We start from the raw sequence: 22,904 nt of genomic DNA, 5'->3' as shown, positions 1-22,904 counted from the left end.
CATGCAGTATGACATCCAAGGAAGCCATTCTTCAAGCCATGAAGAACTGCCTAGAACTCTGAAAATAAGTGTATGATTTTTTTTTCTGAGTTGTAAAAATCCTGTTGTTTTTTTCTTATATTTTAGAATATACTTCATGAAATCAGCTACATTACTTATACTTAAATATATTTCATATATTGCACACATTTACAGTAACAAGCTTATATAGTTTTTACTGGTGTTTAGCCATTTTATTCCAGTAACCTTTAATTTTCAGAAGAGATCAGAGAGCTAAATTTTCTCTTCACAATGTAATGTGCAATTTCCACTGGTGTTAGTCATGGAAGACACACATATCTGAAAACAGATATTCACTGCTTAAGTTTGTTCTTTTCAGGAAGGTGCAGCAAGGAAAGTCAAGATTTTTATCAGCCAGTATATGATGGCATTTTTATATTAGTTCTGACTATTCCCCACGTGAAATGATAAACTGAAACAAATTCTTTATTGGAAAACACATTAATGGAGTCTTGAAACATACTCTGAACTAAACAATGAAACCAACAAAAATAACCACTTGGTACCCATAGCTTGAAATTGTGCACCATGTAAACCTGTCTCCCACAGTCAAAATGCTCTCCTAATTCCTAAATAGATGCTTGAAACGTGAAACACTTTGAAGGATGACTTACAAAGCAAACACCATGAATGTCACACTCAGTTGCATGCCCATTGCACTTGCAGGGTTGACAAATACCTCCAAAGAGTATTCCATCCACACGGTAGTACCCAGGGAGACAGGACTGAAAAGAAATGAAGGGAGAAAAAGCAGTAGCATTATGTGTCTTGAAAATACACATCAAAACTTTTTCAAAGAGCTCACTTCCAACCACCCACCACCCAACCCATTCACACTGTGGTAATTGAATGCTCTTTCAACCCTACTGATGTCACTGTAGCTCTTTTCTGGTGGTTGTTTTTTGCTTATAAAGGATAAAGGGGATAAGAATTAACTCCGAAAAACTTTGATTCATCCCTTTGTTCCCTGGAGGCATGAAAGTTAACTTTTGCGTGGTTTAATATGTGAAATTCTTTATTATGGGACAACAGAAAGGATATTCTACCACCACTGCAGAATCATTAACAATGCTATAGCACAAGGCTTCATACTGAAATTATTTGTCAAAATAATTCCTGCTAGTCTGCAGTAGGACTGCGCCTCTCTAAATCTTCTACTCACAGGTACACAAGACACCACCTTGCACGATGCATTTCACCCTTGTGGGTTCTTCCAAAAGCTAGCATTCCTCCCTGCCAAGGTTTCTTACTGCCTCCATAAACTTAATGGCACATAACAGGAATAAACTGAACATGATCCAGATCCAGAAAAAATGCTATTAATGAGTAAGGTAAGCTCAAAATAGCTTCACAGAGCTTTACTATCTGTTCCCTCTGCCACACTGATATTCATCATTTTTTAGTGCCATGAAAAAGAATCCAAGAAATAAGTTTAAAATCCCATTTAACAGTATCTGAAAGAAAATATCTTCAGGATTGTATACAGTATAGTAGGCAGAAATTCACCACAGAACATATACTTTAAGGGCAGTTTAAGGCAGCCTGCCTTTAAACCTAGATCCTTTACAATAGGAGATAATTTTGCATACAGAAAACATTGTAAGAGATTACCTCACAGGATATTCCTGTGTAACCCTGAGGACATTCACAGAATTCCACATCTGGTGCTGAGGAAAGATCTATAACATTCGCACTTGCAGTATCCAGAGTCACAGAGTCTAGCCTAGGGTTAAGCAGGAAAACATCCCATCATTTGTTTCCCAAGACTTGACCTTCAACAAGACAGTTTGTTTCTGGGGAGCTAACACCATGGAGCACTGCTCCCTGGCAGGGACAACTGAGCAATAGGCACAAATGTCTTCTGTAAGAAGTCTGTGATCATACTCTTATCACAGCATTTGCAGTCCTGGGAGTAGATGTCTCCTGTTACCATTATTGTTACTGGAAGACACAACCTTCTCAGCCACAGGTAACATTTTTGTAAGGAATCCTTACAAACATTCCATAAAGATGAACACACTATCCCCTAAATGAACATAAATTTCACCAGAGTGGTGTGGGTGTGCAAAGCAATTTTAGTATCAGTTCCTATTTTATTGACACGAAATGCTACCAAATGACAGAATATTCACAGAATATTTTGAGTTGAAATGGATCATGAAGTCTAACTCTTAAATAAATGGCCCAAATGGGGATTTGAATCCATAACTTTGGTATTATTAGCACCATGCTCTAATTAGGGAATGAGGAAGGAAGGTTGTCAGTGAGTGAAAGGAAATTGAGTAAGTAAAGGATGAAGCTGATTCCCTTGAGACCAATACAACTTTATTCCTGTATCTTGGAGAAGAGGTAAAACAAAGATCTATAAGGTCTGATATCAGATACTGCCAATTCTGGTTTGAGACTGTGGGAGAATCAGCTAATCCATTACAGCCTAATTTTCCTATTAAGGATTTCCTTAGAGAGGAGTTTCAACAACATCCACAAACAAACATCAAAAGAAATTACAATCAATGTCTTTGTTGATCGGTTTTCAATAGTCAGTGATGGATTAACTTGCCTCATACCCAAATAAGCATATTGTAGAGAGCTCTGGAGGCATTAACCTCTAAAAAAAGCAGCCATTGTAATAAGGCTTTTATGCACTATTACTTTAAAGCAGAAGACAATATCTGTGCTACCAGGTATCTTTAAAATCAAATGTCCCTTACCACACACTCCACATCACTGTGTTTTGGGGACAAAGACTGATCTTAAGAAAATTCAATAAACAACATTTTTTCTAGAAACTATCAACATAAAACTTCAGGAATATTGCCACTAAGAATCATTATTCATATGGAGAAAAATAATAGAAGTGTACATAGTTTAACTTGAATATTTTATCTCACATACCTGTACACAGCCTTTTTGGCAATGTTGTAGTTGGCCCTGATGAGAAGATGGGTCACATTTGCCAGAACAGTCATCAACATTTCTCGGTCTATTGCCTTTTTTGTATTGAACTCTATGAAATTCTCTGATACAAATCTCACTGAATTAGAATACTCCTCATATGGCTGTAATGACAAGCCCGCTGCTCTTGTACTCAGAATGTGCCCATTACCCTGAAATTGAAGGACATGAGAAAAAAAAAATCTATATTTGCATGTAAATTTTATCAAGCAATAACATTTAGTGTCAAATACACATCCATGTAACACAGAGAAGAGGCAATCAAATTAAATTCCTTGCATTAAGAACAGGTAAGTAAAAGGTCAACATTTTCTGTGGCTTCAAGACCACAATCCCATTCTCTCTTGGTTCAGAGACTTCAGAATCTTTTGTAAAAGAATAAATTGAATTGCAAAAATTGAATGGCTCTAGAAAACAGAATCCCCTTTCTCCTTTGTTCTATTGCTAAGCACATATTAAAAAATAATGGCTTTGGACATGCCTGGATTCAGTATAGAGCCTTACTTTTTAATCGCAACATCCATCTAGAAAAGTAAGCAATCAGCAAGAACACTCTGTTCATAATTATGAAACACTGTTTCATAAATGTCTTTCCAGTTCATTGCAGTTTGTTTTGTAAACACAGCTTTGTACATTTGCTAATAAGCAACTCACTCATATACAGACAGATTAAATTCTAGGTATTTAGCATTTAAAACTAGTATTGTGTACTTACAATTTTAGACAAATGGATTAGAAAATCAGAGAAATTAACAGTAATAAAATCTTGATAGTGACTTTTAAGGGACTTTAAAATTAAAAAACTACTACTATAGTAATATTATTTTATTTTTTTAACTCCTTTATAGATTCTTAATAATGTCTGAATAGTAACAAGCTGCAAAAAGATCACCTGAATGATGACATCCACACTAGACACTATATCACTGTCCACACTCTCCATTGGAATGTCATAAGATACCGTATACTTCAAGTCTCCACTAAAAGCTGTGAGCTGAAATAACAAAAAGCAAAGTCTTAACAACATGATAACCTCCAGCCAACACAAAGAAATTACATGGGTCAGTACAATGTCCAAATTATAAGGCAGCTGTAGGCTTACAAATACCACTTTACAGGAAACATTTAACATGCCATGAGTGTCAGTACAGGGACAAGAGCTGGCTTGCCGCTGTGCAGGTGGTGAGTGCTAGCTCAAGGCTCTACAGGTGATTCAGATAAGTGCCTTCATTCAGTGAAACACTAACAGGACTCTGAACAGACAGCTGAGGTGCACACCATCCTCCTAGCCAAGGGGCACAGCATGTTGGAGTTTTTCACATTCCATACACACACATTAAGGGTCCTTAGCCCCACAACTGCTGCTGACTACTACAAAGTAAGCTAACCAACAGTTAGACCTATATTAAATGAATAAGAAATCAGAATTAAGTGAGTGTTGCCCTGTGCAAAATCTGCTCCTTAATGTTGCACTTCTTACACTTGTTTTTGTTTACTGTATCATTATACTAATAATAAACACAGCTGCATGGGCAGAGAGAGTGCACTGAAAATAATTACAGGTAAGGTTCTCCTCTGCTCACCACTGATGAGGCCACAGCTGGAATTCTGACTCAGGTTCTGGGTCTCCCAGTACAAGAGAGAGGTGCACATACTGGAAAGAGTCCAGCAAAGGGCCACTAAAATGATTACGAGCCTGAAGCATCTTTCATATGAGGGAAGACCAAGAGTAGCAGGACTGTCCAACCTACAAAAGGCTCAGAGAGATCATATCAATATATACAAACACTTTAAGAGAGGGTGCAAAGAAGATGGAGCTGGGCGCTTTTTAGGGTGCCCAGTGCTAGGAAAAGAGGCAACAACCACAACCTGAAGCACAGGAGGCTCCTGCTGAACATCAGGAAACACTTATTGTGAGGTGCCCAAGCAGTGGCACAGGCTGCTCAGAAGTTGTGGACTCTCCATCCTTGCAGAAACTCAGAAGCAGCTCTCTGATCATGGTACTGGTTAACCTGCTCTAGGTGTCCCTGCTTGAGGACTGGGTAAGATGACCCCAAGACGCCCCTTCCAACCTCAGCAATTCTGTGATTCTGCTGCAAAAACTAGGACTCACAGAGCTTCAGCTAGTAAATAGAGAAAAAAATATAAAGACTAGTTGTTTGAAAACAGAAGATGGCCAAGAAGCAGGCAAGAGATTTTAATTGTCCCATCTACTGTTACTGGACATAAAGGGTGTAAGTTTTGGGATAGGAACCAAGTGCATGGGAAATGTGAGCATATAAATCAGTAAGTCAAGAGAGATTATATCATGTCAAGGACAGGCAGGGACAGAAGTGGGGAGATTGACGAACTCAAAGAGCAAAAAGGGGTATTGGGAATGTCTGCATGGGAACATTCTGATTTAAAAAGCAGAGATGCAGTGAGGAATTTGGTAATACTGAGCTTTACGTGTAACCTTTAATTACAGAAACTATATTTTTGGAGCAATAGGTTATGGTTAAGACAGAGAACCTGTGAAGGAGTTTTGACTTCTTAGCTGAGTACTTACTTTATTTCCTAGATATGCCTCAGGTGCTGACCAGTAATAAGTGTTTTTCAGTACTTTCACAGCCTCAGTGTTGTTAATACTTATTTGATGGGGTCCATCAAATTGGCTTTGCTGAGGCTGCACACTCCTTGCTTTGTATAGATCAGTAACGAGCCATCCAGTCATGTCTGAAATCTACAAGAATAGTAATATTAATGGAAGTCGGGCAGTTGTGTCGCTGAGAGAGCGTCTACCTCTTCCTAGATATTCATTCAAACTGATGGATCTAGAACACTTTAATCCGCCAAGTCTGACACCCAATATATGCAAATATGCCACTTCAGACTAGGATGGTCTCCACCTCTCTATTCGACAGGAACAAAAATACAATGAGTGTGATTTTCTTCCTTCAAACAAAATTAACATTACACCTATGCAGCTCCCTGAGACAGAAATGCAGAATTTCAAAGGCTTCAAGGCAAATTGTTCGCATTTATAGATAGGGCTGAGCAGGAGGAAAGCAAAAACTAGTCCCTGAAAAGGGACTAAGATGAGAGAACTTTGTTGCTCTCACAGAGTTTTGTTCTATCATCTTAGAATTTCAGTCAATTTTATATGTTTTCCTCCCTTTTTGTTGCACAGAGAACAGGAGACCAAAGTGTGACTAGCCCTGCAAAGATAAGGAGCATAAGAGATTTGGTGGGAAAAGGGTGGTTCCAAAGCCCCATAACTCAAGAACTGTATAATCAGAAGACTGATATTTATAAACACTGTTTGCTAAGAGAGTATTTGCCATATTGTCAGTGCTCCAATAGCCTTGTCCAATAGGTATAAGAGCAAGGAAACAGGTTTCAGTTTATCTCTTCAGCGTGAAAAAACTATAACAGTCAGAAAAAATTTCATTTTTCCAGTGCATTATTGCAGCCTTCACTACCCAATGCTTCTGAGCCACTGGGATGACTCCCTCAGAGCTGCCCAATGACACTGAAAATCCATTCCTCTGTAAGGAGACACATACCAGAATTTGCAGTTGACTTGGGCACTTCTCTTGTCAAAGAGAAATGCAGTACATTTTGCAGCTGCCTGAGGAAAGAATATTAGGTCATGAACATAACATATAAATACCTGACTGATGGGCCATGTAAGACTGTCACAGACATCAGAAACACCAAAGCAAAAACACTCCGTGCAGCCCTGAGGATTTCTTTCTTGCAAATTGTAGAATCCTGGTTTACAGAGATCACAGTTTTCACCTTCTACGTTTTCCTGTCAAAGGCATATAACATTTGGTTCACATCAGCATTATTATGGTAACAAATACCATGGATTAGGTGGGATTTAGGCATTACAGCATTCAGAAGGTTATAAAAGAAAACACATTTCAGCGCAGCAGGATTATTGAATAAGACTCAGAGCTTAAAACTGAAACTGATTGGAAAATCATCAGAATTTGCCAGTTCATCAAAATCTAAACAAGCCCCAGCAAGGGTTCTATTGTAGTAAAATTTCAACACACAGACAACGTTTGAAAAGCTTCTGCCAGCTTGCCAGTCTACTTGTCTTGTAGCTTGACTTTGTAGATTGCTCTGGAGAAAAGATCTCACATTTTCTGAATCCAGATGGATTACCTTTCAGATACCTCAGCAGATAAAATCCAGGAAGTTCACTTCTAAGGCCAGGCTCTTGGAGCCACCACAGCCAGCTTCAAGACAACAGTTTCTCAGCCAGCTCTTAATATTTATTGCTGTGACGCCCACTACTGCTGCCACCACTTCCTGGAGGAACACCACACTATGCTAGCTGGCAACTCTTCAATATGCTCTGGCCAAGGTCCAGAAACTCTTTCTCCAGAAGTAGAGATGTTCCACTCCTTTAGCTCCTTTCACTGGTCTTCTGTGCCATGCAAATTGGGCTGTTCAGAGCACACAGCTAAAATCTTCTTTCAGTGTAGAATTTACAGGGGAAAAATATCCAAAATTGTGCACCCAATATTTTTTTCTCATAAAATTTGTGCAGCAAATATGTGGCTATTGTAGACAATTGCTGCTGACAAAAAAAACAGCAGAAAAAATATTTGATAAATACCTGCAAAGCTGTGTAAATAGCAGATGTCCAGGGGCATTTCCACACACTAAGATACAGGACATCTAACTGCCAGGGGCAAGATTCTGATAATGTCCTAGCTCTGTATCAGGACAAGACCTGGACAAACACCACTCTCCAGTCTCAGCCTTTGGTTTCAATTATGGGAAAACTCCACTACAAAGGCAAAAAGGACTTTACAGTGCACTTGCCAAAGTTCCCTGATACATATGGTTAGGACACTAAGACTGCAAGGCATCCATGAGAAGCACAAGTGTCTTACTGTTTTGAGGAGGCCTCTACAAGCTCTGCATTGCCATGTGAAATGCAAAGCCTGTAGACCAAATTCTCCTTTCAGAAGCAGTTACCAGAATACCTTAATTTCAGTCACAAGAATCACTCCAGATTGCAGTCTTAGATCAAATCTGGTCTTATGGAGCAAATTCCAGGCTTACCAGAGAGAAATCTGAGACTTTCAGCTGTCTTTCCTTCTGGAGCAGTGTCCGGGCATTTCAAGTTTACATAAAACCGCACTAGACAGCCAGGTTATGTGTTTTTGTAAGCAAAATACAACCTGTGTTTGCAAAGCATATTAAAAATTTATGATCTCCAGTTCTGATCCAAAGGTTGAGAATGGCTGCTTCTATTCGCTCACATGTAAACTTGGGAAAAATCTCAGGCAAAGTGACCCCTGAGATAATGAGATCTTTAAATCTTGGATTTTTACAGAAATAGTATTTGTAGGCTCTTCTCAGTTTTTTTTTATTTATCAGTCTTCAGGATGGATCACACATTTCATTGTTTAACATTACTAGACAGAAATCATTTATTTTTTAATGCAAAATAAAAATCTTACCCAATGACTAGACCTCAAGAGATGTGTTTCAGGAAAGATTAAATATCACAAAATGCACTATATAAAAAAAAAAAAATATCTTTTTCTACTGTGTTTCTACAGAGTCTGCAAAGTCTTAGAAATCCTGTCTCCTTCATTTGACATTTGGAGTGCCCAGCTTTTCTTCTTTCATCTCCATAGGTGGTCCACTGACTAGAGACACTCTTTGTGGCCTAAAAATTCTGTGTGCCAGAATACAGAATCGTGCCCACAGCAGCACTGAAAAGGGGCAGTTTCTAGTCCAGTTTATGCCAAGATTTTCACTAGTTAGCTGCATTGGTTGATACAGTTGATACCCTAGCTCAAAATCAGGCACATATCTCCTTTTTAAATTTAAATATTTAAATTGGCGATTGGAGCAATTTTTTTTTTTTTCCCAGAGTCTTGCTACTCATATAGGTTTGATTTTTTGGATCAGATAAATTATGCAAAAGGACTAAATTCTCAGAAGAATTGTCAAACAGACCATGTTATCTTGGCTCCTGTTCACTATCATATTTGGCAACAAATACATAAACTACTCTAACATTTGGTTCAGAAAACTAAGTAACTTCTTTAAATATTAAAACAGTTTTGTAATAAAAATCAGTGGAATCTACAGCCACAAGAAATTTTAAGAGATTTGGATATTTACCAAAAAATAAAATGCTGCAAAACTGCTCTTTTTTAAAACATTTTTATGGTTTATATTTTGTAACTGAATAATTAAACCATATTTCATACATATGTCTAGTGCAAGTGTTCCAATAGTTCTTTCCAAATGCCTGCTGTTTCCACACACAAAGCAGATGTTTAAAACACAACATTTGTTGACAAGCAATCAGTGGCTTTGAAGAGAAATATCAGCTGGTTCCTGAAACCAAACCCACCTAGGCATACTCACTCTCTGTGACTGCCTCACACATGTACAGGTTTTATTTCGTTTCAGTGTCAGTCTGGCCCATTATTACAGAAAATGTTGTATTATGTGGAACTACTCAACATAGATTACCATATTTTTCAGTACAGAGAATAATTAGTAGTTTTAAGTTCTAGGCTGTCAGGTGTACACCAGGTTACTTCTTATAAAGGAAGTGATTTCCCCAGTTAATGATGTAATTTCACTATTAAAAAGGAGCTAATAAACCACAGATTCCGTGTTGAACAAAAATGGCAGTTTAGTACTCACTTTGCAAAGGCAAGGCTCCGTGCATGGATCTTCATTAATGCTACCAACCAGGCTGCAGTTACAACGCAGGCAGTTTGGGTAGCCCCGATACCCAAATGCACAACGATCACATTTTTCTCCTGCATAACCTTCCCTGCACTGGCACTGGCCTGGCCAAGTCCCTTGAATAGCAAAAGTTTAAAAAAAAAAGTAAGAGCAGGCAACAGGCTGGATTCAAGCTGTCTCAGAGGGTATAAATACTTTAGTATTCCTTTGTATTCCTTTTTTATTACACTCCATGTCATATTCCGCAGATACTTGGTACAGGGTCAGTCTCACCATCTATTTTTCATATTTAAAGAATCAAATGCTCAGAAACTGCAGCAGAATGAATTTTGTGACAGCTGTAACAGCATTCACAAACAACAGTGTTAGATCTCAACACCTCATATTGTTTTACACAGTAGGAGCCCACAATCCCCACAGGAGAACACTTTAGAGACCTGGCATACCTTAAAATCATAAAACTATGTTATGCTTCAGCCTCACCTTCCCAAAGATTTACCAGTGTTTTGAAATGGTACCTAAAAGGCAACCATTCAAAGGTAGATAGTGTTTCCTCAAACTTCAGTGACCTACAGCCAGACTTGAGGCTTAGAGAAAAGGCACTCCTTACCACGCTGAGAGTCAGAATGGTGATCATCTTTAACACAGACAGAACTGAGAGATCCAAACGGGTCACAGTCACAGGGATAGCAGGGGTGATCCTCATAGGGAGAAACCTACAAAATAAAAGTTCTCTGGTAAATTCCTAAATTATTTACTGGGAAAAGTAAAGTTACATCTGTTTCCTGTATCCAACCACCAAAACTAAAAAGAATAAAGACTGGAAAAAGATTGTATGGGGCAATAGATAAAGGGACTAGTCTGACTTCAGCCAGCAGAAGGATCAGGGGATTGCAGTCTAGAAAAAGCTTAAATGTGGGAACAAAAGTTGATCTTCAATAGTACAAAGATACAGTAACTGCTAATGGCTGGAAGCTGAAGTCTGACACATTGAGCATAAATAGACAATTTTTTTTAAAGTAACAGCAATTAACCCCTGTGAAAGTTTGCCAAAAGATATGGAAGTGTTTAAGACAAGAGCAGATGCTTTTTGCAAAGATATTCTGGTTCAAAGAGGAAGGAAATTAAAGAACTCCTTGGCTCTGTGTTCAATGGAAAGACAGCTTATCTATTAATAAAGACTCATTCTGACTTTATTATCTATAAATCTTTGAAATATAAAGCAGGGCAAATCATATGGCAGAATTTTATTTTTTTGCAGGGAAAATTGTCTTTTCAGGTGCTTCGGCTGTAAAGCATATCAGTAATGACCTCTAAATACACATTTAATGGCTATGAGCTGATTGAAGACCTTTCTTCAATGCTTCTTACAGCAACTCTAGAACAATCTCTGACTCAAACTTACTTCTTTGGATGAGCTGTACCTGCTGCCCAGCCATATTCCTATGGACTCACCCTTGCTCTTTGCACCAATTCATGCCAGATTTTTAAAGTATGGGTTTTACAAAATATGCATGAACCTTCCAAAGCAAGACCATATGGAGCTGAAATTCAGTTCACAATGCCTCATTTTACCTCTAAGACCTCTAAGACTGCAGTTATATGCAATATTAAGTTATATAAGTTCATAGGTTTAACTCTGTGAGCCTCATCTTAAGAAATGTCTTGTAGAGTTTATGCCCTTTTTCCAAAGAGTGACACTGGAAAGTACACTCAGAGAGCACAAGTTCTGCAACAATCATAAAAAGAAGAGCTTTAAAATAAGAGCAACATTCCATGAGCCAAAGATTCTGATCTTCAAGCCAGGTCCTTTTTAACATTGGTTAAAGTGGGCTGGTATAGGATGGTTCACAATTTTGGCACTTTTGAAGACAGTGAAACTTTAATACTTTGGACCTTTTTAGAGCTTATCCACAGGAGAAATGGGTTTCCTATAAGAACACGTACATTTCCACACTAGGATATCAAGTGTCATAATTTTCTTCTCCAGCAACTTGACATGTCCTCCCACACAATTGGACAAGCATTTTGGTTTCTTCTCAAAGTTTTGGTGTTATGTCATTTACAAAAAAACCCCTCTATAGTTCTTAGCTATTCTGCAACTGATAAAAAACCAATATATTAATCACAATCAGCTGAAATAGGCATGATACTATGTTGTAATTCACCGAAACATTAGAATAGTATTTTCTAAATCTTACTTTGTGTGGTCTAAAATATCCATCAGCACACGTTTCACAGTTGATCCCAGTAGTATGTTGAGTACAGTTTAAACACACACCACCTCCTATATACTGGCCATGAATATCCATGCTCCTTTTCTGATCTGCAATACTCTGGTTGTAATAACAATCTTCTGCTTTGTTATGACAGTTACATTCTGAGAAGGAATGGAAAAGAAATAATTTTTTTCTTATTCACAATGTGTATAATTTCCTATAATACTGGCATTTTTCAAAGTTGGAAATGTAAGTAGAATAACCTATCAATTCACCTCAAAAGTGTGTTTTTCCTTTTAACCATGCCACATGCTTCATCAGATTTAATACACTATATTTCTTAGCAAGTAAGCAAATTTCAAAAGCACTGTTATCATTTTAACACCACTGTTTTTAGCAGCATTCTATATACCCTACCAAGACAATCTTTTCAGGACTGCAGTGATGCATACAATTAGCATAACTGTTAATAACTGTTCCTTCTGTCCTCTGCATTGCAGACAAAAACCTGCCAAATTCTCCTCTTATTTGTATTATAGACAAAGTCTGAGAAGTCAACAAAGAAGTACATAAGTATAAATTTTATTTAGTTTGAAGAGTGACATTATGACTTGTGCAAAGACTTCAACTGAAAATACTTTTTTTCCATCTGGAACTTTAAATTTTATCCAATAGGTTCTTAATTGTCTGCAGCTTGTGCTATGCATTAGTAATGTGAAGTGAGAAAATGCACCAACTAGCCCTAGCAACAAATGCAGCCATACTGGCACAGCCTAAGTCAATCTATCAGACAGTCTGAAGTTTACTTGGCCAATAAGAAGTTTCTTTCAAAACATTTGTTATCAGAACAAAGTTCTTCATCTGACAAAATTTATGATCAATTGATGAAATCTGCATTTCAAGTAGCTAACAAAATGATTGATGCAAATCTGCTGGTTTCTACAGGAGTACAATAAATCCAGAAGTTCCTTTGAAAAAGAGACTCTGGAAGCTATACTGCATGACAACACCACTAGTCAAGGAGTCACACTGAGCAGATTATTGAAAAGCATCTGAACATTTATGATTAGAAGTAGGTTCTCTACCTTTGAACAATCCCATGAAGACAGTTAATAGTTCTGGGTTTTTCTGGGGAATTAGTACAGATCTGCATGAAAGCAACCTCAAACAATAGAATAGTAAGACTTCATGAAACTTTCTAGCTGCATGTGCATACTTACTCTCACATTTGTTCCCAGCAGAAAGGGTTCCTGGTCTCCAGGGTTTCTGGTGGTAGCCTGGACAGCACTTGTTACAGCTCTCTCCACATGTGTTGTGTTCACACTGGCACTGTAATTTCTAAGAATGAAAAGTCCACTTTTTTGAAATATTTTTTAATGGATAATTTAATCAATTTTGCCAAAAGTCTGCCCAGTATCAGTCTTACTCCAAAAAATGGTATGACCTACAAATACCCCACAAGTAGCACTAAACTGTTCTACCATGGTACAACAACTACTAGGCAAATAGTCTTTCCAGAACAGGAGGAGCAAATCTCCTGTGCTGCAAGACAGACTGTCTTGTGCCCTTTGAATTGTTTAAATTCAATGTCAAAGAACAAGAGTTTACTTCAAGAAAGTTACACTACAAAACCCAGATATTGCTCTGAAAAAAAGAAAAGGAAAGAAAAATATAGCAAATAAGTTGTATGCATCATGAGATCTATTTTCACTTTCTCATTCTCCTTAGGATTCTTTTTTAAATTTTAATTTGAAAAGTTGTTTTGCAAAAATAATGAGATTTAAGAATACCTTTGTGATTTCATCCAAAGGGCAGCTTCGAGCATGGCCATAACAAATACACATGCCACCAACAGAGATGTCCTTTATTGAATAGTAGTACTACAAAAAAACAAAGGTGAGAAAGGTATATATGAAAGACGTTTACATGCATTTACATTTCCCTGCCCTACTCTGCAAAATAAAATGCCAGCATTCAACTATTCTGTGTCTTGAAAAATAAAAGAAATACTTGAAAATATTTGCCATTTGAGTAAACCTTCCATTTTTGCATTTCTTATTTTTCCCATCTTTTCCCCTACTGTTATAAAACAGTAACAGACTTAACTTTTAAGTATATATGTAAAATTCCTCAGCTTTGAGAAAGACCACCAAATTCAACCTCAGCCAAAATGTACATACCAAAAAAAAATTTTAAAAATTAAAAAACACCTTTTTTTCACTTTACAAGCCATAAAGCATAAAAAATAGACATATTTTAGAGTCAGTCTGGGGACTAAGAGTATGCTTCCTTAAAATGGGAACTCTCCCTCCCTTAAAACCACTTTGCACACTCATTTCCAGGCCAGCTTTTTGCTACTACTGTGTAGCCAGTGAAATATTCTGTCCAAACTCTTAGTTTAAAAGTTGCGGATACAGCAGAATACTATCCATTAATATTGCCAGGTGGTGAGCAAAAACAACATACATAAGGAAAGGATTTAATTTTCAAGGCAAAGAAGAGGCAGGAAATGACCATCTGGGTTCAGTTACAGCTGCAGTATCAACACGGTTTGTATCCTGGGAAGTATGTACTACAGGGGAAAGAAAAAGAAACTCTTTTTGAGCATACTTCTAAGGGAAGAGTTCAATGATCTCAGACCTAGCAACCCTAATGTCAGCTGGTTCAGGAAGAGAGGTAGCCCTGGGTGGTCAGACATGCTGACTCCTGGACTATTATTTCTTTGAAGGCTCTTGGAGTTGGAGCAAACTATCTTCTTTGATTTCATACCTATTTTTTTTATGGTCTTAAATTTCTTATGTTCACTATTTTGGGAGGATTTTTAATGTTATGGGCTTAGACTACAAAAATCATTCAGGGACTTCTCATGAACAGTAAGTCCTAAACTACAAAGAAGGAGGCTCAGGCTGAGAAAGGAAGGGGATAAAAGTAGAATTTAATTTCTCACTACATTCCCTGTTTCATCTCCTTTGTCTTATTTTCTGACAGTGCATGGCTCACAGCAGCTGTGTGCAGCTTGGAGTTGAGTAAGAGACCAGTGATAATCAAATGCTACAGACAGAAATAAATAAAAAGAACACAGAAATAAAGGTGCTGTTGAACACTCAGAATCTGAATTGGCCATTTTTCAAGACTATGTACAGGAAACTAAACATAATTGGTGTCAACAACCATAGCAAAGTCTTCAAAGCCAATAAAAACAGCATTCAGAAAGCTGGAAGTGGTTATCTTTGTTGTAGCTGGTTGCTCAACAAAGCAAGACTCGAGGTGAGAGATCAGGATCTGGCCAGTATATGTAGTTTTCATGCAAAACTGCACTAAGCAGTGCTAGGAGAAGTACTAAGCCCTGGATTGCAGAACAGTGTATGTTACAAAGCCAGTGGCAATGATTGTCCTCCAAATTCTTGTTTCCCAGCTGTATGTTTGTATGCTTCCATGTCAAACTTTTCTCTTTGAGGTGTATGTTCTAATATGCCAATATTATTGATAGATCTAAATACCAACCAGCCTGCTCTGTGGGAACATCTCACCTCCCAGGCTATTTCCCTATTGCCAGCAAGGCACAGCTTGTCCAATACCCTGCACTCTTGCAGTCTCCATGCTAGCAATTCCCATCGACAGAAAATGCAAACCACCCCGATTTTACACTTTAAAGTGCTGCAGCTGAGTAGACACCTTGAAAGTACCCACCAATCCCTGACCGAATCCAAGTTCCTCCCTGCCTTCTGTACTCAGCTATCCAGACAGCACAAGGATTGCCTGTATCAGAGAAGCCACAAACTGCAGGAATCCTGTTTGCCACACAAGGGAGAGTTGCCTGCAGATGTTTCTCAGGAAAAAGAGCTACTACAAAGGGAGGGAAGGAGGAAAAACTTCTCATGTTCTCCTATCCTCATAAGAAAGCATATTTTCATAGAAAAATTTGAAGCTTCTGAATGTGTTAACCTATGAGTCAGGGGTAAATTAAGATGGTCAAAATGGCAAGATACAAAACAGAAATCCTGCAGAACTGTTTAGACTTCCATTTATGTGAGAATTTATGTGAGAACCTGAAGAAGTCAGCCTAAGTGCCTGAGGCTCAGTTTCCACAGTTTCAGTATCAAATCTAGAAATCGGTTCATACTCTTGGAATCCTGTACAAACATTTTACATTAATTAATGGGCTCTAAACCAATTTATTATAAGAACCTTTAAAAAATGAAGAAAATTCTTGTAAGACATGAAAATTCCCAATAGCAGTGTTTTCAAACAGATATGTTTATGAACCACAGCACTGGGTCCTGAAATCCATGATACACCACAGAAAGAAAGTACTGCAGTGGTGTCAAGAGCAACTTCGAGTGGCATCTCCATCAGCCAAACCATATTTTGTATTTTGATGATAAAGCATTATAAACACTGCTCCTAGCACAAATCATTTACACAAACAAATAAAAATGAAACAAATAAAAACCATCTTGAAAAGCTTTTTCTAAAAGCTGTGTATGACAAGATAGTGTTGTTAATGGTGTCAAAGATAAATAATGAATTATTTAACAACCTATCAAAGCCACTCTGACAAGGATAAGTATTTCTCTTTCTCAAACAGGTCAGAATAGACTCTCCCATCAAGCTGTACTGAACACTATCTATGAACAATCAGCTTACCCTTCTGGTAACAATGGGGTCTAGCTCCTTAGGGTCATTATGGCTGAGAGTCATGAGGTCAGCATTCAGAGTTCTAATGCGCTGCAGTCGAAGGCGAATGTATCTTGCAGAAGTAAATTCCAACAGCTTCTGTGAAGGATCATCAGCACTAGGCCTACCATTGATCAGTGACGTGTGAATCTGAAAGAAAGGAACATAATTGTGATTCATTTACCACAACAAACACATTAGTCTGAGAACCAAAACCACAGAACTTATCTTCTTTCCCAACAACTCAGGATGGTGACATGTTAAACTACCTGGAGCTCTTTCTATTTCCCCATTGTCTGTCTGCAGATAAAATTCCTGCTGCCTGACTCACACTGTTCTGAAACTGCCATTATCAGCTCATCACAGTCCCAAGTCTCTTTGGCTTTTATGGAGATAAAATAAGGAGAAAAACCAAGGTATAGCATCAAGGTGAGTCCCTAGGTCTTGCAGTCTTCCATCCTCTCTGTCACTGAGATGGAATATGTAACTCTGGCCATAAGCTCAGTTTTGTCCTTACAAATTTCTTCCCTGCAAATACAAAGATCTTATTACAAAGCATAATCTGGTCCACATTCTCAGTCTGGTGTCATTAATACTCCACCTAGCAATGACAGGGCTGCACAATCAGCAAGCAGTGGTAAGAGAATGCAGTGGGAAGCCACAACACAAATGACAACTGAAAGCAAGGGGCTGCCATCACAAACCCACTCATTTTCACCTACATCTTCCATGCAGAATTCCAGTTGGCCCAATTAAGATGACTTTTGGCATCAAAAGCTTTTTATGGCAGCAGCCCCTTCCCTCTTTCCAAAGCTACTTAGGAACACACAAGGATATAGTCCCTTATGACCATACAGTCCCTGCTCCATTTTATGTAAGAAACAGAAAAACTAGACTCTACCCTACAGACAACAAACAAGTGTTCAACAGTTCACCTGGTCTCCATAACAAACAAAGGGTCATGTTTTGGGCTTGTCAGCTGCATGAGCCCATGATATATTCTCATCTATTAAGAGCAATTTTGTCACATACGCTGTTCTTGAATTTATAGTTTCAACTTAGTCTAGCAGTGTCAAATTGTTCCCCTGAACATATTCCTACATGTTATAGATTTTTTATTATTATTATTATTATTATTTTTAAAAATCTTAATTCTGTAATGGGGCTAGGGGCTCCCTAGAGAGTAACTGTGTTATTTAAAAGACATACAAACAGAGACTTGTAAAGGAGGTCACATTCCCAAAATTATAATTTTGACATTTATTGATTAACACCATTCCTTCTTAATATTCTAACATAGCGTGTTCAAAGATTTCCAGTTTTCTGATAGCCCATCCATTTTTCAATCGCAAAGTAACAGTTATGAAAACCAAAATGCTTCCCAGGTCTCATCCTGCAAATTAGCACTACCTGATAAAATATTCAGCTCTCATAGAAATACAGAGAATTCTTCTAATCCACCTTCTACGCTAAAGCAGGATTTACTTGAGTTTTTTAGATGCTTGAACAATCTATTTTCGAAGACCAGTGCTGGTGCTGACTTTACAACCCTCCAAGGCAATGTATGCCAGGCCTTTCCAGCTTTATTGCTAGAAATGCTCCTAATTGCAAAGCCACGTTTTTCCTCGTTGCAATTTCAGAACTCTTCTTAGATCCTGTCACAGATATGCAGAAGAGATTTTTCCTCTTTGTACCCATGTTTTATGCAACTGAAGACTGATTCCCAGCACATCTCAGTCTGGTCTCTTCAGGTAAATTGGTTGTGATATACTCACTCAGAAATTACGTTTTCTGCTGGGAATTACAAGGCAGAGTTGTTGGTCAAATATTCAAATATCACTGCACTCCTTTTACTGAAAAGAATCAACACATATAGACTCAACTATAGATGAACACAATTTCAGCATGGGGCACCACATCCTACTCTCATCTACCCTTCAGTACAGACATAGAACTTGCTGGGCTCACTGCAATCCTTTGATGTCCTCAGCAAAGAGAACAGGACCCAACCATGACACTGGAATTTCTAACACACTGTGTTTGCTTTTTATCACTTAGACACCACAGATTTAAAGATCCAGAAAAGCCTGTCACAACCAATTTCCCTTACCTCCCATGTGTCACATGCCACTTCATTTTGCACTATCTTTCCTGCCTAAAATATAATCTCATTACTTGTAAGTAGCACGTTCAAGTGATGATATGCAAATTATGACTTTACTCTAAGTTTAAAAGCTTAAATAGTAGAAATTCTGTTGTCTAGAAAGTCTTCTAGTAGAAACTCTATAACAATACACTTAAATCTTTATGGACATTATAGAAGAATCTTAATAAGCAGAAAAAGGGAGAAACAGAAGAGATACTGACTAAGATACTACAGAAGAAATATTATTCTCCTTGCACACTGCTAAATTTGGTTAATATATTGCTTATTTAAGCTTACACCTTGATATTTCTGCATTATGTATTTTTTGTCTTACTTGTCATTCATAATTCAAGACCATTTTCAAATAACTGCAGCTTAAGCCCTGCAACTCATCACGAGTCCTAAACTGATCATGTAAGTTGCAGGAAGCAGATCTTCATGCTGTATAGATCAGGCAAACAACAGAACTTATAGCTGAACAGCTACATGTCTTCAAACCTGAGAAAAATCTAGCAGCCAAACTGGCAAAATGTCAGATTTGGCAAAAAAAAAAAGTTATTAATGACACCCATATTTAGATATGTGTCTTTTTACCCTAGTAGTAAAATTTCACATCAAGACACTCCAAGCTGATGGCAGAGAACTGGGATGCTAGAAAATCCTGGATACAAGGCAGGCATTTACAGATATCAGCTGGTTTGCAAGACTATTCTTAAGTTCAACAGATTGGCCAGAACACATGACAAAGCCCTAAATACATGTATTTTCCACAGAGTTCCAAGATTCACTAATGCACACTGTGAGACATTCCATGCAGGCAATATTCCTGTGTAACAATCCAGTTACAAATGAGGGGCCTGTCCTTTGTGAATGACAGCTTTTATGCATGTGTGTTTATCTGCTGGAGAGCAAGAAGGATCCCCAGAGGGTCTGGACTAGCTGGATTGCTGGGCTGAGGCCAGTTGGATGAAGTTCAGCAAGGTCAAGTGCTGAGTCCTGCCCTTGGGTCACAACAACCCCAGGCAGTGCTACAGGCTGGGGTGGAGCAGCTGGAGCAGCTGGAAATCTGCCCAGCAGAAATGATCCTCGGGGTGCTGAACATGAGACAGCTGTGCCCAGGTGGCCATGAAGGCCAATGGCATCCTGGCCTGGATCAGAAATAGTGTGGCCAGCAGGAGTAGGGCAGTGACTATACTGGGGTATACTTCAAACGCCCTATACTGGGGTTGTACTTCAAATCCTGTGTCCAGTTCTGGGCCCCTCAGTTCAGGAAGGACACTGAGGGGCTGGAGCGTGTTCAGGAAGGGGCAGCAAGGCTGGTGAAGGGTCTGGAGCACACATCCTATGAGGAGCAGCTGAGGGAGCTGGGGGCGTTCAGCCTGGAGAAAAGGAAGCTCAGGGGTGACTTTATCGCTCCATATCCTGACAGAAGGTTGTAGCCAGATTGGGCTTGGCCTCTTCTCTCAGGCATCAAGTGATAGAACAAGAGGAAATAGCCTCAGATTGTGCCAAGGGAGTTTTAGGTGGGAAACTAGAAAAGTTTTTTGCAAAGAAAGGATTGTCAAGCATTGGAGAAGGCTGCCCAGGGAAGTGATGGAATCGCCATCCCTGGAGGGACATGTAGATGTGTCACTCTAAGAACATGGTTTAGGGTGAAGTTGGCAGTGCCAAATTCTAATTGTAGGACTCAATGACCTTAGCCCTTACTAGTAGGACTAATAGCTGGACTCAACAACCATAAAAGTCTTTTCCAACCTAAAAGATTCTGTGAGTCTCCATAGTAGACAGAAATTTCATTCTGCCATTTAGGTGTTATGTTTTTGTATCACTGCACTCAGAAAAAAAAAGTAGTGTTTTCGATAGCGTAACCCAATTAATTATGAAAAAAATGTCACTAAATTGAATTTCTGACATCCCTGGAACTGGAGGTGTATGGCCTACCAAATGTACATTACAAGCAGCACTGTTCCTATACAGTCAGCCTAAGGGTTTTCTGGTTAATTGTGTGGAGAGACGGGTTTAGATTTCTTTGTTCCATCTGATCTGTTGGTTCTATGTTGATTAAATGTTGATCATATACTGACAACACTGCAATAAACATTTTATTAAAGTAAACATGACTCTACATTACTGAATTTCACTGTGGTTTTTTTTCTTACTGTTAGTTTTAATTTAAGATGAATGGCTACATACAAGCCCAAGTCCTTTTTTTAACCAAGAAATAAAAACATATTGATTTCTATGAAGCTAGGAGTTACTAGCATTCTCCACGGGATAACGCCACACTTATTATCACAGTCATACATTATAGCATTCACGACGGAATAGCCACTGCTTTAATGTATCATTTCATTATGTCTCTGCCTCTTCATAATAAATTACACAAGTACCATGAATAGAGTTTGTTAAAAGAAAGAACAATCAACAGCAAGACTACACAACTCGTAGCCCTTTTAATTATGCTACATCCTTGAAACAATGCCAAGGCTTGTTTAGGAGTTCCAGCTGTGCCGAGCACTTCAACAGTTTGCAGCTTTATCTCACACAACCAGGTGTTCCTAACACAGGAGTTTTCTCTACTAAATGAAAAAACTGGCAGAACACAGAGCCTCTGTTACAGTTTTTCAGGATAAAGGAACTAATAATTCACAGCTAATTGCTACCATCAAATTATATGGAAAGAGAGAAGAAAGAGTTTAGTAATGGGAACACATAGAGCCAAAGACACATTTTATCCCAACATTTAGAAGTTTTAGTACATGATGTAAAGATAATGTTATTAAAGAAGAAAAACAGATGATTTGGTAGTGCTGAGGGTGATGGACTCTGTAACTGCAGTTCAAATGTTTTCACATTGCTATCATTCCATATTCTTAATCACAAACTGCAACTACAAAAACAAAAATACCTCTCCGTGTTCCAGGGGAACTAGCCTGGAATAATAGGAGGTGCAGATCACTTCATCATCTCTCTTGTAAGTTGGGGGCCCAATTCTTGGTGTAATATTGTAACGAGTTAAACATTCGGTATCACTAATTGCATAGTACTGCCATGGTCTGAACTCTGTGCCATCTATGGAGCGTTCCAAAATCCAGTTTCCAGGTCGTGGAGCATTAGCAGCTTTGATGATGACATATGCAACTTGAAAGACCTGAAAAAAATGCAAGAAGAAAATTTTAACACTTCACTGTACTGTAAAAAAATACTGGAAGCCAATGGGGTAGTATATTTAAATTTTAAAACCAATATATGTTTTGCCTGAGGAGAGGTAAAGTTTGGTACAGTAACTCTGGATAAATGTTTTGCACAAACGTTTGACAAGAGGTCCATCTAACTGTGTCCAGGGCATCAGTCTGTGCTGATGTAATAGCTGAAATCTGTATCTGTTCTTCACATTTCAGGATTAGATGGGTATAACAATCTGTGGGAAATGTTTAGCTTTTCCGAACCACTGAGGGCTTAATAAAACCTGGGGTTTGGTTGGGTTTTCTTGTTTGGGTTTTTTTTTTTTTTTTTTTTTGTGCTTGGTTATTTGTTTTTGTGGGTTTTTCCAGTACACATAGCCCAAAGAACTTTGGTTTACAGTTTAGCAGGGAATGCAATCATCTCTGTAATAGCATTTCTGATAAAGTTTTTACTCCCTATGCTAAAAACCCCTCTGCACTACAATTTCATCCTGTGTTAGTCATTTCAGCAGAAGACTACTTATAGACACTGCTAAAAATACAGAGACAAATAAGCTGAACATGACAAAAATAAGCATGATAAAACAGCTAATATTCTTAAGTAAGGTTAAGGGGTATATCAGCTATACAACTCAAAGTGAAATCCCCTTGCACACAACAGGATTGTTCAGCACTTCTGTGAGTAGGCAGGGCAGTAAGTAAGTTGATATCACCTTTTAAATTACCTTGTCATGGCAGCCAGATAACCTGCACTGGCCCCCAGCTCGCTACAGCATCAGACATGATCCCTGAAGTGCACCTATTGCAAAGGCACCATGTTCTCCCTGACCCAGTACCTGCTACATCACTTCACTTCAAAAGGCTGCATTTGCAAATTTGTAAGACTTCTATAAAGGAGTTTAATGTTTTGTATACACTGGAGTAACAAGCCACGTTTAGATGAAA

General features: G+C 38.3%; 1 protein-coding gene across 1 annotated transcript in view; it reads right to left on the bottom strand.

The window, feature by feature from the left end:
* LAMA1 (laminin subunit alpha 1) overlaps nt 1-22,904 on the bottom strand; it is a 98,411-nt gene that overhangs the window by 48,739 nt on the left and 26,768 nt on the right. The window contains exons 4-16 of the mRNA XM_058831910.1: nt 21,683-21,925; nt 16,599-16,778; nt 13,742-13,831; nt 13,172-13,289; nt 11,934-12,112; nt 10,343-10,448; nt 9,688-9,848; nt 6,668-6,808; nt 5,564-5,737; nt 3,908-4,009; nt 2,956-3,167; nt 1,672-1,783; nt 675-785 (exon numbers count right to left, since the gene is read on the bottom strand). Coding sequence (XP_058687893.1) covers nt 675-785; nt 1,672-1,783; nt 2,956-3,167; nt 3,908-4,009; nt 5,564-5,737; nt 6,668-6,808; nt 9,688-9,848; nt 10,343-10,448; nt 11,934-12,112; nt 13,172-13,289; nt 13,742-13,831; nt 16,599-16,778; nt 21,683-21,925 — 1,929 coding nt within the window. The remainder of the gene's footprint in view (nt 1-674; nt 786-1,671; nt 1,784-2,955; nt 3,168-3,907; nt 4,010-5,563; nt 5,738-6,667; nt 6,809-9,687; nt 9,849-10,342; nt 10,449-11,933; nt 12,113-13,171; nt 13,290-13,741; nt 13,832-16,598; nt 16,779-21,682; nt 21,926-22,904) is intronic.

This window comes from Poecile atricapillus, chromosome 2, assembly GCF_030490865.1.
Source record: "Poecile atricapillus isolate bPoeAtr1 chromosome 2, bPoeAtr1.hap1, whole genome shotgun sequence".
Classification (NCBI taxonomy): domain Eukaryota; kingdom Metazoa; phylum Chordata; class Aves; order Passeriformes; family Paridae; genus Poecile; species Poecile atricapillus.
This window is presented reverse-complemented; position numbering and strand designations above follow the sequence as displayed.